At 39.5% G+C, this 13,831-nt stretch overlaps 1 protein-coding gene across 1 annotated transcript in view; it reads left to right on the forward strand.

The window, feature by feature from the left end:
- The window catches only part of LOC121549742 (extracellular sulfatase Sulf-1-like), a 148,067-nt gene that overhangs the window by 111,398 nt on the left and 22,838 nt on the right, over positions 1-13,831 (forward strand). The window contains 3 exon segments of the mRNA XM_041861596.2: positions 8,107-8,279; positions 8,850-8,992; positions 9,295-9,421. Coding sequence (XP_041717530.2) covers positions 8,107-8,279; positions 8,850-8,992; positions 9,295-9,421 — 443 coding nt within the window.

Raw genomic sequence — 13,831 nt, forward strand, 5'->3', positions numbered from 1 at the left:
CTCACTACCGAGTTCCAAACTACCTCTGGAAGCAACATCAGCACACAAACTGTTCATCGGGAGCTTCATGAAATGGGTTTTCATGGCTGAGCAGCCACACACAAGCCTAAGATCACCATGCGCAATGCCAAGCATCGGCTGGAGTGGTGTAAAGCTCGCCGCCATTGGACTCTGGAGCAGTGGAAACGCGTTCTCTGGAGTGATGAATCACGCTTCACCATCTGGCAGTCCAACGGACAAATCTGGGTTTGGCGGATGCCAGGAGAAAGCTACCTGCCCCAACGCCCAGTGCCAACTGTGAAGTTTGGTGGAGGAGGAATAATGGTCTGGGGCTGTTGTTCGGGCTAGGCCCCTTAGCTCCAGTGAAGGGAAATCTTAACGCTACAGCATACAATGACATTCTAGACAATTCTGTGCTTCCAACTTTGTGGCAACAGTTTGGGGAAGGCCCTTTCCTGTTTCAGCATGACAATGCCCCCGTGGACAAAGCAAGGTCTATACAGAAATGGTTTGTCGAGATCGGTGTGGAAGAATTTGACTGACCTGCACAGAGCCCTGACCTCAACCCCATCGAACACCTTTGGGTTGAATTGGAACGCCGACTGCGAGCCAGGCCTAATCGCCCAACATCAGTGCCCGACCTCACTAATGCTCTTGTGGCTGAATGGAAGCAAGTCCCCGCAGCAATGTTCCAACATCTAATAGAAAGCCTTTCCAGAAGAGTGGAGGCTGTTATAGCAGCAAAGGGGCTTCCTTTCCTCTTTACCATAGCCACTGCCCTAGCCTGAAGCGGGGTTGTTTCGGACGCATACAGTCCACACTCAACATTTCCAAACGGACAAACATTCAATGAGATCCAGGGATATAGTGCAACAAAAAATGTTTATTCTTCTTATCTAACAAAAAGGTATTCTCCAATCAACTTAAAGCAGAGATTACTTGAAATGCAAATACATAATATAATATGACCTGTCTGTCTGTATTTCTGTATGTCTATATGGTCAAAAAACTATACCGCTCCCGCATCTAGCAAGGACTCCTCCCCGAAGGCCCAACTTCCTGCCTTTATACTAACACAATTAACACAGTACAATGAATGGGCAAGAGGGGGGCCAAAACTGAGTTACACTAATAACAAATGAATATATCTCAATCCAGTAAATAAATCATAAAGGTACGTACCTAATATTTCATCATATACATTAATATTTAATATATTTACACAAATGTACATGGAGCTCAGTATGTTCAGTCTTTTATACAAAATATGCCCAAATCGGCTCTAACATACCGGCCCCTAATTGTTGACTGCACTGAATGCACAACAATTACTTAATATTCAAACGTAGAGCCAATACAAAAACATTCTATACCAGAGCACCATTACAGTTCATAGCTATATACAAATATACAAGGTGCCATATAGGAAAATAGTCCATAGATCTCAGTCTGAGTTGAAGTGTAAAGGTGTTCAACTTCCAAAAAATGTCAAGAGTTTGACGTCCACAAAATGTATGACATCAAAGAATGTAAGAGTACGACATCAACGAATCAGGGGTGCACGTGATTCAAAGATGGAGCACTGTGTGTGTGTGTGTGTGTGTCTCACTTCGTCGCCTCAAGGAGCAGACAGAGTTTATTGATAGGTCTCTGTAGGATATTGGTCTTAGTCTTAACCATGACGCTCCGGACAAGACCTTTGGCCCCTGGCAAAGCCTTCACCACACGCCCCATTAGCCAAGAGTTCCTTGGGGCGGTGTCATCGACGATGACCACAAGGTCACCAGGACTGAAGTTTCTCTTAGTTTTGTTCCACTTGTTCCGCTCCTGCATAAGTGGAAGATACTCCCCTGATCCATCTCTTCCAGAAGAGGTCAGTGATATATTGTACTTGCTTCCATCTCCTTCGTGAGTATAGGTCACTTCTCTGGAATAGTCCTGGTGGCAGGACTGGCTTTGCTTTCAGATGAAGCAGATGGTTCGGAGTTAGGGGTTCTAGATCGTTAGGGTCATTTGTTACAGTAGTGATTGGTCTGTCGTTCATAATCGCCTCAACTTCACACAAGGCTGTCTGCAAAGCCTCATCATCCAGTACTTGCTCTTTAAGGACTGAATAGAGGATCTTTTTCACCAGTCGGATCAACCTCTCCCATACCCCCCCATGGTGGGCTCCAGAGGGAGGGTTGAATGACCATGTCACTCCTTCCTTCAGTAATTTATTTTGAATCTTGTTGTGATCCAGCTCTTTCAGAGCTTCTCCTAGCTCTCTGTGTGTTCCAACAAAGTTGGTGCCATTGTCTGTTCTGATACTTGTTACTGGGCCCCTTCGACAGATGAACCTGCGCAGGGCATTGATGCAGGAATCAGTATCCAGATAACTAGCAACTTCTATCTGTCCAGGTCCAGTTCTTTTATCTGCTTGGCTTTGTGTTCATCAGGGATAGAAGCTAGTACAGTGCGGCTGTTGCTGACCCACTTGGTCAATTTGAACCCACCTTGAGAGCACACATCCCTGAGGTTTCTTGTGAGAGCTATGGCTTGTTCTTCTGTGGCCACTGACTTGAGGCAGTCATCAACATAGAAGTTGGACTTGACTGTTTGAATCACCTCTTCATCGTACCCCTCACAGTTGTCTTCTGCAGTCTTTCGCAGTGCAAAGTTTGCACAACTTGGAGAGGATATAGCACCGAAAAGATGTACTGTCATTCTGTACTCCTCCAATCTTTTGTTAGTATCACCATCCGGCCACCATAGGAATCGCAGGAAGTCTAAGTCATCTTCATGGACACGTACTTGATGGAACATTCCTTCGATGTCTGCCATCATGGCAATGTGCTCTTGCCGAAATCTTAGCAAGACTCCTATAAGCGTGTTTGCCAGGTCAGGGCCTTGAAGGAGTTCACTGTTAAGAGATGTACCTTTATAGGATGATGAACAGTCAAACACCACTCGTATCGTTCCTTTGCGCTTATGGTGAACGCCATGGTGTGGTATGTACCATACCTTGCCTTTCTCTCTGAGGAGCTGTTCTTGTGGTACCTTCTCGGCGTAACCTTTTGTTATCATCTCTTCCATGAAGCCTTTGTACTCTGCAGCGTAACCTTTGTCCTTCTTGAACTTCCTGATAATATTTAGAGCCCGCTGCTTTGCCATGTCACGGTTGTTTGGCAGGACTACATCTTTGTTGCGAAAGGGCAACGGTAAGTAGTAGTGATGGTCTTTGAGGGTTATGGAGCTTGATACTATCTCCATAAACCTACGATCCTCAGCTGACATCTCACTTTTCTCTTCATACTCTCTCTCAGGGGAAGTCATGGTTGTACTGATTTACAAGAAGAACCCCCAGGTCGGCCATTGAGATACGATTGGCCATCACCGTAGGACGCCCGGATTCTTCTGCCATGGTACAACTGTTGAGAGGACCATTCATCACCCATCCAAAGAGGGTTTTCACTGCATACGGTCCGTTGCCTTGGCTATTTATGATTTGCCAGGGTTCCATTGCCTTTGGAGCATTTACGCCAATCAGAAGTTCGATGTCGGCATCAATCTCCTTCAACTGAACCTCTTTCAGGTATGGCCACCTTTTAAGCTCTTTCTGAGTGGGAATGTTCTCTCTTGTCACTGGGATCTTATGTTGGGTGTAGACCTTTGGTAATGCAAGAAATGTGTCGCCTTCCACATTGCCAATCTCTAATCCAGATATCTCAAAGCTCTTGGTAGGACTCTCCTGCCCCATTGTGCGTAGCAGAATTTCAGTCGCACTGCCTTTAGCTTGCAACTGCCTCATGAGTCTCTCCGTACAAAATGTTGCTGAGCTACCAGAATCGAGAAACGCATAGGTTAACACAGACTTGCTTCCATTTGCCACCTTTACTTGAACTGGCACAATTGCAAGTGCACAATCTGTACCGGCCCCGGTATCTTCACCAGCTTCCAGTGAAACAAGAGCACTGCTGACAGTCTCCTCCCGCTTTACTGCTACACCACTCATATCTGCCTTTTGAGATCTAAATCTCTCTCTTCCTTCAATGTGCAGGATAGTGGGGTGCTTTCTTTGACAGCTCTGACAGGTCATCCTTCTTTTACATTCTCTGCTTAAGTGTCCTCTCATCAAACAGCCAAAACAAAGGCCTTTTGATCTCAGAAACTCAACCTTGAATTCATGTGGCTGTGCCTTCACCTGTTGGCAGTCGACCAATAAATGCGCACCAGCACAAAATATACATGAGATACTGGGAGCATCAGAAGGGTAGGTGCCTGGTCTCTTAACTTTGAATGTTTGTTCTTTTAAAGGTTTTTCAGAGTCACAATCTGCCACTACAGCTACTGTAGTGGCAAAGCTGCTTCCCCTACTCTTGGACTTGAACTGCTGTTTAAAGTCAGCTTCTGTTTTGGGTTTTAAAAACCTTTTGTTGTACAGGGGATCTTGAATATCTCCATACAACGGATCCTGCAGTATTTTGGCCTGTTTTTCCATGAACGTTACCAAGTCACTGAACTGGGCCCTCAGGTGACTTCTCTCTAAAATATCACATGCCATAGACCTCCATTTTTCCCTTAGTTTGTAGGGAAGTTTTGACATGATCAGCTTTATGTTGGAGGGAAGATTAAGCTCTTCCATGTTCTGTAGGTCTTGCATAGCGTTACAGCAACCTCTTAGATAGAGTGCATAACCACCCAGTCCCTTTCCATCATCGGGTTTGATGTTTGTCCAGTTCCAAGCCTTTTCCATGTAAGCAGTGGTGACTTTGATTTCATTGCCAAAGTGTTCCTTTAACAACCTCTTAGCTACTGCATAGCCTCTTCTGGCTTCCATATGCAGACAACTACGGACCAGATCCTTGGGCTGACCAGAGGTGTATTGTTCCAGGTAATAGAGCCTATCCTGGTGACTGCTTGTCTTATCTTCTATACCATGCTCAAATGCACGCATGAATGGCCTAAAGTTTAGAGGATCACCGTCAAACATAGGTATCTCCCTAACAGGGAGTGTGGCTTGTTTGTGCTGTAGTACAAGGAGGTCAGCAATTTCATTCTGCCTTTGCATGACAGTAGAGAGGTTATCATGGCTGGTATTATGGCTGATACCCGCAGTGTTGATTCTGTGTCGATTGCTAGACCTTGCTGTTGGCTGCTGAAGAGTGTGGTTTACGACTGTTTTCGGAATAGGGTTTGATGGCTTTGTGGTCGGTTGTTGTAAAACTCTTTGTAGTGGGGTCTTTGGAACTGCACCTAATGCAGCAAACTCAACAGGTGATGGTTCAGGTTCCACATAGACCTCTGGTTCCTGTTTCTCAAAATAAGAGTTCATTCCATCTTCTTGGCTTAGTAAATGGGCTGCCACAGAATGGGATTGAGAAGTTGACTCGGTACTCTCCAGGACCTTCAGTTTGGCATTATATGCTGCTATGTCCGTTTCCAGTGCCATTTTTTCCATCCTAACATTCAGTTGAGCTTTCTCCAGTTCCAATGCATGCTTGTCTTGTAATGATGCTTGGCGAGCTAGTAGAGCTGCTCGTTCTGCCTCGGCTTTAAGGCGTTCAGAGGACACTGAGGAAGCAGTCTTAGAATACTTAGTTTTACTTGATATTTTTGACACATTGGAAATGCTGTCATGTGGTTCAATGAGCGTTTGTGGCTCAACTTCAGCCTTTTTCCATATTTCCACCTCTTTCAGGAAATGTTCATAAGTTCTCATTCTTGGTTGATAATAGTTAATGCTCTCCTGTTCCTGTTCCTCCTCTGTGACCAGCTCTAGCACAGATTCATGAGCCTTCTTAAAGTCATTGAGCACAGCATCAAATGCTTCAAGACTCTCATTCACAGTTGCAATGTTTCCTCCATCGACAAGAAGGACTTTTATTTCATTCATTTTGCGTGTACACACTCCAAGTTTGCCTCTCCGGGCTGCATAGAGTGAATTTAGATGCTCCTCTGCCCTCTCCAGTGGAGTCTTATTTGGGATTTCCTCTCCATCATTCACTTTTAGTTCACTCAATTTACAATGACACGGTTGTTGGTTTGATTGTTAAACGTAATGCCCCTTTAGACCTCCTTTAATCTTTAAAAACACAGTCATCCATTTCAGCATATTGACCCATTTTGAATTGCACATGTGCAAGTTTGGCATTTTAGATGCGTTTTAAACATTTCATCCCGTTGAGGTTTTGTCCCTTTAATGAAGTTTTAACACGCAGTATCTTTAGATCCTTAAGTTGCATTCGTTGCGTTGATGGATTGCATTTCCACGTTAGGCCAAATATTAGATATATGATTAGGCTACATTGTGCATAGGATCTGTGTTTCCCAAACTTAAACTTCTTAATTGTTTTCACAGCGCTGTATTTTGAATTCCATTCCCAAGTTTATCAAACATTCCAATTATAAGCACATTTGCGCTTCCATAATATGCATGATCAAACGATCGCCTTGAACAGGGCAGCTCATTCATTCGCAGTGGTTACTCACGGCTGGCGAAATCTAGGAGTTCAAATCCTTCCAAGCGAGCTGTCCTTATGGTCCGAATGCAATTACAAATAGAACAAAATCCAGCGTGTGTCCGAACCGGAGATTTCCTTCCGGTAGTAATCCTTCACGGAGTTTTTTGACTTGATTGTAGTGGCTTCCTTTCCTCTTTACCATAGCCACTGCCCTAGCCTGAAGCGGGGTTGTTTCGGACGCATACAGTCCACACTCAACGTTTCCAAACGGCCAAACATTCAATGAGATCCAGGGATATAGTGCAACAAAAATGTTTATTCTTCTTATCTAACAAAAAGGTATTCTCCAATCAACTTAAAGCAGAGATTACTTGAAATGCAAATACATAATATAATATGACCTGTCTGTCTGTATTTCTGTATGTCTATATGGTCAAAAAACTATACCGCTCCCGCATCTAGCAAGGACTCCTCCCCCCGAAGGCCCAACTTCCTGCCTTTATACTAACACAATTAACACAGTACAATGAATGGGCAAGAGGGGGGGCCAAAAACTGAGTTACACTAATAACAAATGAATATATCTCAATCCAGTAAATAAATCATAAAGGTACGTACCTAATATTTCATCATATACATTAATATTTAATATATTTACACAAATGTACATGGAGCTCAGTATGTTCAGTCTTTTATACAAAATATGCCCAAATCGGCTCTAACAAACTCCATATTAATGCCCATGATTTTGGAACGAGATGTTCGACGAGCAGATGTCCACATACTTTTGGTCATGTAGTCTATACTTCCCCCCAAAACATTATATAGGGGATTGGAATTGATGCAGACAATTACATTAACAGAAGCCACAATCTATCTGCAATATCAAAGCTGATCTACCACCATAAAAAAAGTCTAAAATAGAGGTCGGTAATGTACCCAAATATGTGTACTGTTTCTAAACATAGAACAAAAGTAAATATATAATATAATGTCTAATGCTCCCAAAGTGAACTTTTAGACCCCAAACTCTTTGTCATTTCTAAATGGCCATGGGCTGCTCTGGGTGGTTACATCATGCCAGTGTACCGGAGAACAGCAGGATCTGATGTGACTATGAGAGGTTTCTCTAAGAGTAGACCTCTTCCATTATGGTATATTATCATTGTTATCTGCTGTTGAAGCTTTTTTTTAGAGAGGAGGAAACAAAAAAGAGGCACCACATTTAGTTGGAGAGAGACACTACTACAGCTTTAGGAGAGAGACACAGAGAGAAAACCAGATACTGTAGCAAAGGAGATAGACACAGAGAGAAAACCAGATACTACAGCAAAGGAGAGAGACACAGAGAGAAAACCAGATACTGTAGCAAAGGAGAGGGACACAGAGAGAAAACCAGATACTGTAGCAAAGGAGAGGGACACAGAGAGAAAACCAGATACTGTAGCAAAGGAGAGAGGTCTGGAAGTGATCGTCCCAAGTTGCAGCAGGAACCCAATACCACGACTCAGACTGAATGGAATCAGCCTGTCCCTCTGACACAGTAGCCGTCGCCTTGCACCAGGAGGTTGCATCCGGATTGGCACACGTTTCCCTATATAATGCACTACTTTGGTGTGTCTGTGATCTTCTTGGTGGGTGTGTCTGTCTGTCCGTCATGCAGGGAGGCGGTCCAGGAAGTGGATGGGAAGACCCAGCTGTTGAACGAGATCAGGAGGAAGAAGAAGGAGAGGAAAGAGAGGAAGAGGCAGAAGAAGGGGGATGACTGTAGTCTACCTGGTCTGACATGTTTCACTCACAACAACGACCACTGGCAGACCGCCCCCTTCTGGAACCGTACGTTACTACACTGTTAATACACTGTTACTACACCATTACTACACTGTTACTACACCATTACTACACCGTTACTACACATTACTACACCGTTACTACACATTACTACACTGTTACTACACCATTACTACACTGTTACTACACCATTACTACACCGTTACTACACATTACTACACCGTTACTACACATTACTACATTGTTACTACACATTACTACACCGTTACTACACATTACTACACCGTTACTACACATTACTACACCGTTACTACACTGTTAATACACTGTTACTACACCATTACTACATTGTTACTACACCGTTACTACATTGTTACTACACATTACTACACTGTTACTACACCGTTACTACACCGTTACTACACCATTACAACACCATTACTACACCGTTACTACACTGTTAGTAGTTAACCCTGTTGTCCCTCCTGTCCTCCTCCAGTCTGAGGGTTCTGTTCTAGTTAGTAGTTAACCCTGTTGTCCCTCCTGTCCTCCTGCAGTCGGAGGGTTCTGTTCTAGTTAGTAGTTAACCCTGTTGTCCCTCCTGTCCTTCTCCAGTCGGAGGGTTCTGTGCCTGCACCAGTTCTAACAACAACACCTACTGGTGCGTGAGGACCATCAACGAGACACACAACACCCTGTTCTGTGAGTTCGCTACGGGCTTCCTCGAGTACTTTGACCTCAACCACGACCCCTATCAGGTGAGTGGACTCCTCTCCCCTTCCAGATACCTTTCAGTAGCCGGTTGTGTTTTCTGTCTATCAAAAACTATGTATCAACGTGTGTGAGTTTGTCCGTGTGTGTCCGTGTGTGTCTGTGTGTGTCTGTCTGTGTCTGTGTCTGTCTGTGTGTGTCTGTGTCTGTCTGTGTGTGTCTGTCTGTGTGTGTCTGTGTGTGTCTGTCTGTGTGTGTCTGTGTGTGTCTGTTTCTGTGTGTGTCTGTGTGTGTCTGTGTGTGTCTGTGTGTGTCTGTGTGCCTCCGTGTGTGTGTCTGTGTCTTATAGCTGACCAACGTGGTGTATTCAGTGGATAGAGAGGTGCTGAACACCCTCCATGCCCAGCTGATGGAGATGAGGAGCTGCCAGGGACACAAGCAGTGTAACCCCCGACCCAAAGGCCTGGACACAACAGGTAAACACACACATATTACTACAGTGATACTACAGTACTACTATTAGTACTACTACAGTGATACTACAGTGATACTACAGTACTACTATTAGTACTACTTTTAGTACTGCTACAGTGATACTACAGTACTACTATTAGTACTACTACAGTGATACTACAGTGATACTACAGTGATACTACAGTACTACTATTGGGGCGGCACACAATTGGCCCAGCGTCGTCAAGGGTAGGGGAGGGAATGGCTGGAAGGGATGTAGCTCAGTTGGTAGAGCATGGCGTTTGCAACGCCAGGGTTGTGGGTTCGATTCCCACGGGGGGCCAGTATGAAAAATTAAAAAAATAATGTATGCACTCACTTAACTGTAAGTCGCTCTGGATAAGAGCGTCTGCTAAATGACAAAAATGTAAATGTACATTTAAAATGTACTATTAGTACTACTACAGTGATACTACAGTGATACTACAGTACTACTACAGTGATACTACAGTACTACTATTAGTACTACTACAGTAATACTACAGGACTACTATTAGTAATACTACAGTGATACTACAGAACTACTATTAGTACTACTACAGTGATACTACAGTACTACTACAGTGATACTACAGTGATACTACAGTACTACTACAGTGATACTGCGGTGATACTACAGGACTAATATTAGTACTACTACAGTAATACTACAGGACTACGATTAGCACTACTACAGTGATACTACAGTACTACTATTAGTACTACTACAGTGATACTACAGTACTAATATTAGTACTACTACAGTGATACTACAGTACTACTACAGTACTAGTAGTAGATACAGTACTACTACTACTACTTCCCTTTATTGCAGGGTTCCATGACTGGCGGTGATTTTATTTGTCGCCCCAAGTAAAACAATACATTTTACAAAAGTGTGTTTATTTAGATTTTTTAATTGTTAAACATAAGAGACTGTAAAAACACCAGCAAATCAGTTCCAAGTGATTTTAATTTAGGAAATCCGTTCCAAATATTGGTTGTATACAAATGTAAGCAAGGTTTGAAATGATTATGTTTTAGTCAAACGTTATCTGTTTGGGCTTTGAGGTCAATTTGCAGTCTACAAATTATTTGTAATTATGTTCCGGCCCCCTGAACATCCGCTCAGGAAAAAAATCTACCTGTGACTGAATCTAGTTGATGATCCCTGGTCTACTGTATAGGGTGAAGTTGCCCCTAGATGCTGATCTGGGGTCAGTTTGGCATTTTCCCCACTAATAGTTAATGTTAGGATTGGGGGAGGGGAAAGCTGATCCTAGATCTGTACTTAGGAGCAGGTTCCCTCTGGTATGGTTCAGAGACCACTACAGAACAGAGTCCAATACAGAACAGACACCACTACAGAACAGACACCACTACAGAACAGAGACCACTACAGAACAGAGTCCAATACAGAACAGAGACCACTACAGAACAGAGTCCAATACAGAACAGAGACCACTACAGAACAGAGACCAATACAGAACAGAGACCACTACAGAACAGAGACCAATACAGAACAGACACTGAAACGGATCGGAAAACAGACAGTCTATTGGTTGATCAGGGTAAACAGTAAATCCTAGTGGTAACACTTTCTATGAAGTACATACATATAATGCTTTATAATAACCTTTATAATATACTCTGTAATATCCTTTATAATATCCTCTATAATATCCTTTATAATATCCTTTATAATATCCTCTATAATTTCCTCTATAATATCCTTTATAATATCCTCTATAATATCTATAATGTCCTCTATAATATCCTCTATAATATCCTCTATAATATCCTCTATATTATCCTCTATAATATCCTTTATAATATCCTTTATAATATCCTCTATAATATCCTTTATAATATCCTTTATAATTTCCTCTATAATATCCTCTATAATATCCTCTATAATATCCTCTATAATATCCTCTATAATATTCTCTATAATATCTATAATATCTATAATATCCTCTATAATATCCTCTATAATATCCTCTATAATATCCTTTATAAAGCCTCTATAATATCCTCTATAATATCCTTTATAATATCCTCTATAATATCCTCTATAATATCCTTTATAATATCCTCTATAATATCCTCTATAATATCTATAATATCCTCTATATTATCCTCTATAACATCCTCTATAATATCCTCTATAGTATCCTCTATAGTATCCTTTATAATATCCTCTATAATATCCTCTATAATATCCTCTATAATATCCTTTATAATATCCTCTATAATATCCTCTATAATATCTATAATAGCCTCTATATTATCCTCTATAACATCCTCTATAATATCCTCTATAGTATCCTTTATAATATCCTCTATAATATCCTCTATAATATCCTATATAATATCCTCTATAATATCCTCTATAATATCCTCTATAGTAACCTCTATAATATCTATAATATCCTCTATAATATCCTCTATAAAATCCTCTATAATATCCTCTATAACATCCTCTATAGTATCCTTTATAATATCCTCTATAATATCCTCTATAATATCCTCTATAATATCCTCTATAGTATCCTCTATAGTATCCTTTATAATATCCTCTATAATATCCTCTATAGTATCCTCTATAATATCTATAATATCCTATATAATATCCTTTATAATATCCTCTATAATATCCTCTATAATATCCTCTATAATATCCTTTATAATATCCTCTATAGTATCCTTTATAATATCCTCTATAATATCCTCTATAGTATCCTCTATAATATCCTCTATAATATCCTCTATAATATCCTCTATAATATCCTATATAATATCCTCTATAATATCCTCTATAATATCCTCTATAATATCCTCTATAATATCCTCTATAGTATCCTCTATAGTATCCTTTATAATATCCTCTATAATATCCTCTATAATATCTATAATATCCTCTATAATATCCTCTATAGTATCCTCTATAATATCCTCTATAATACCCTCTATAATAACCTCTATAGTAGCCTCTATAATATCCTCTATAATATCCTCTATAATACCCTTTATAATATCCTCTATAATATCCTCTATAATATCCTCTATAATATCCTCTATAGTATCCTCTATAGTATCCTCTATAATATCTATAATATCTATAATATCCTCTATAATATCCTTTATAATATCCTCTATAATATCCTCTATAATATCCTCTATAGTATCCTCTATAATATTCTCTATAATATCTATAATATCTATAATATCCTCTATAATATCCTTTATAATATCCTCTATAATATCCTCTATTATATCCTCTATAATATCCTTTATAATATCCTCTATAATATCCTTTATAATATCCTCTATAATATCCTCTATAATATCCTCTATATTATCCTCTATAGTAACCTCTATAATACCCTCTATAATATCCTCTATAATATCCTCTATAATACCCTCTATAATATCCTCTATAATATCCTATATAATATCCTCTATAATATCCTCTATAATATCCTTTATAATATCCTCTATAATATCCTCTATAATATCCTCTATAATATCTATAATATCTATAATATCCTTTATAATATCCTCTATAATATCCTATATAATATCCTCTATAATATCCTCTATAATATCCTTTATAATATCCTCTATAATATCCTCTATAATATCCTCTATAATACCCTCTATAACATCTATAATATCTATAATATCCTTTATAATATCCTCTATAATAACCTCTATAATATCCTCTATAATATCCTCTATAATAACCTCTATAATATCTATAATATCCTCTATAATATTCTCTATAGTATCCTCTATAATATCCTCTATAATATCCTATATAATATCCTCTATAATATCCTCTATAATATCCTCTATAATATCCTTTATAATATCCTCTATAATATCCTCTATAATATCCTATATAATATCCTCTATAGTATCCTCTATAATATCCTCTATAATATCTATAATATCCTCTATAATATCCTCTATAATATCCTCTATAGTATCCTCTATAATATCCTCTATAATATCCTCTATAATATCCTCTATAATATCTATAATATCCTCTATAATATCCTTTATAATATCCTCTATAATATCCTTTATAATATCCTTTATAATATCCTCTATACTATCCTTTATAATATCCTTTATAATATCCTCTATAATATCCTCTATAATATCCTATATATTATCCTCTATAGTATCCTCTATAATACCCTCTATAATATCCTTTATAATATCCTCTATAATATCCTCTATAATATCCTCTATAATACCCTCTATAATATCCTATATAATATCCTCTATAATATCCTCTATAATATCCTTTATAATATCCTCTATAATATCCTCTATAATATCCTCTATAATATCTATAATATCTGTAATATCCTTTATAATATCCT

The sequence above is a fragment of the Coregonus clupeaformis genome, chromosome 34, assembly GCF_020615455.1.
Source record: "Coregonus clupeaformis isolate EN_2021a chromosome 34, ASM2061545v1, whole genome shotgun sequence".
NCBI lineage: Eukaryota > Metazoa > Chordata > Actinopteri > Salmoniformes > Salmonidae > Coregonus > Coregonus clupeaformis.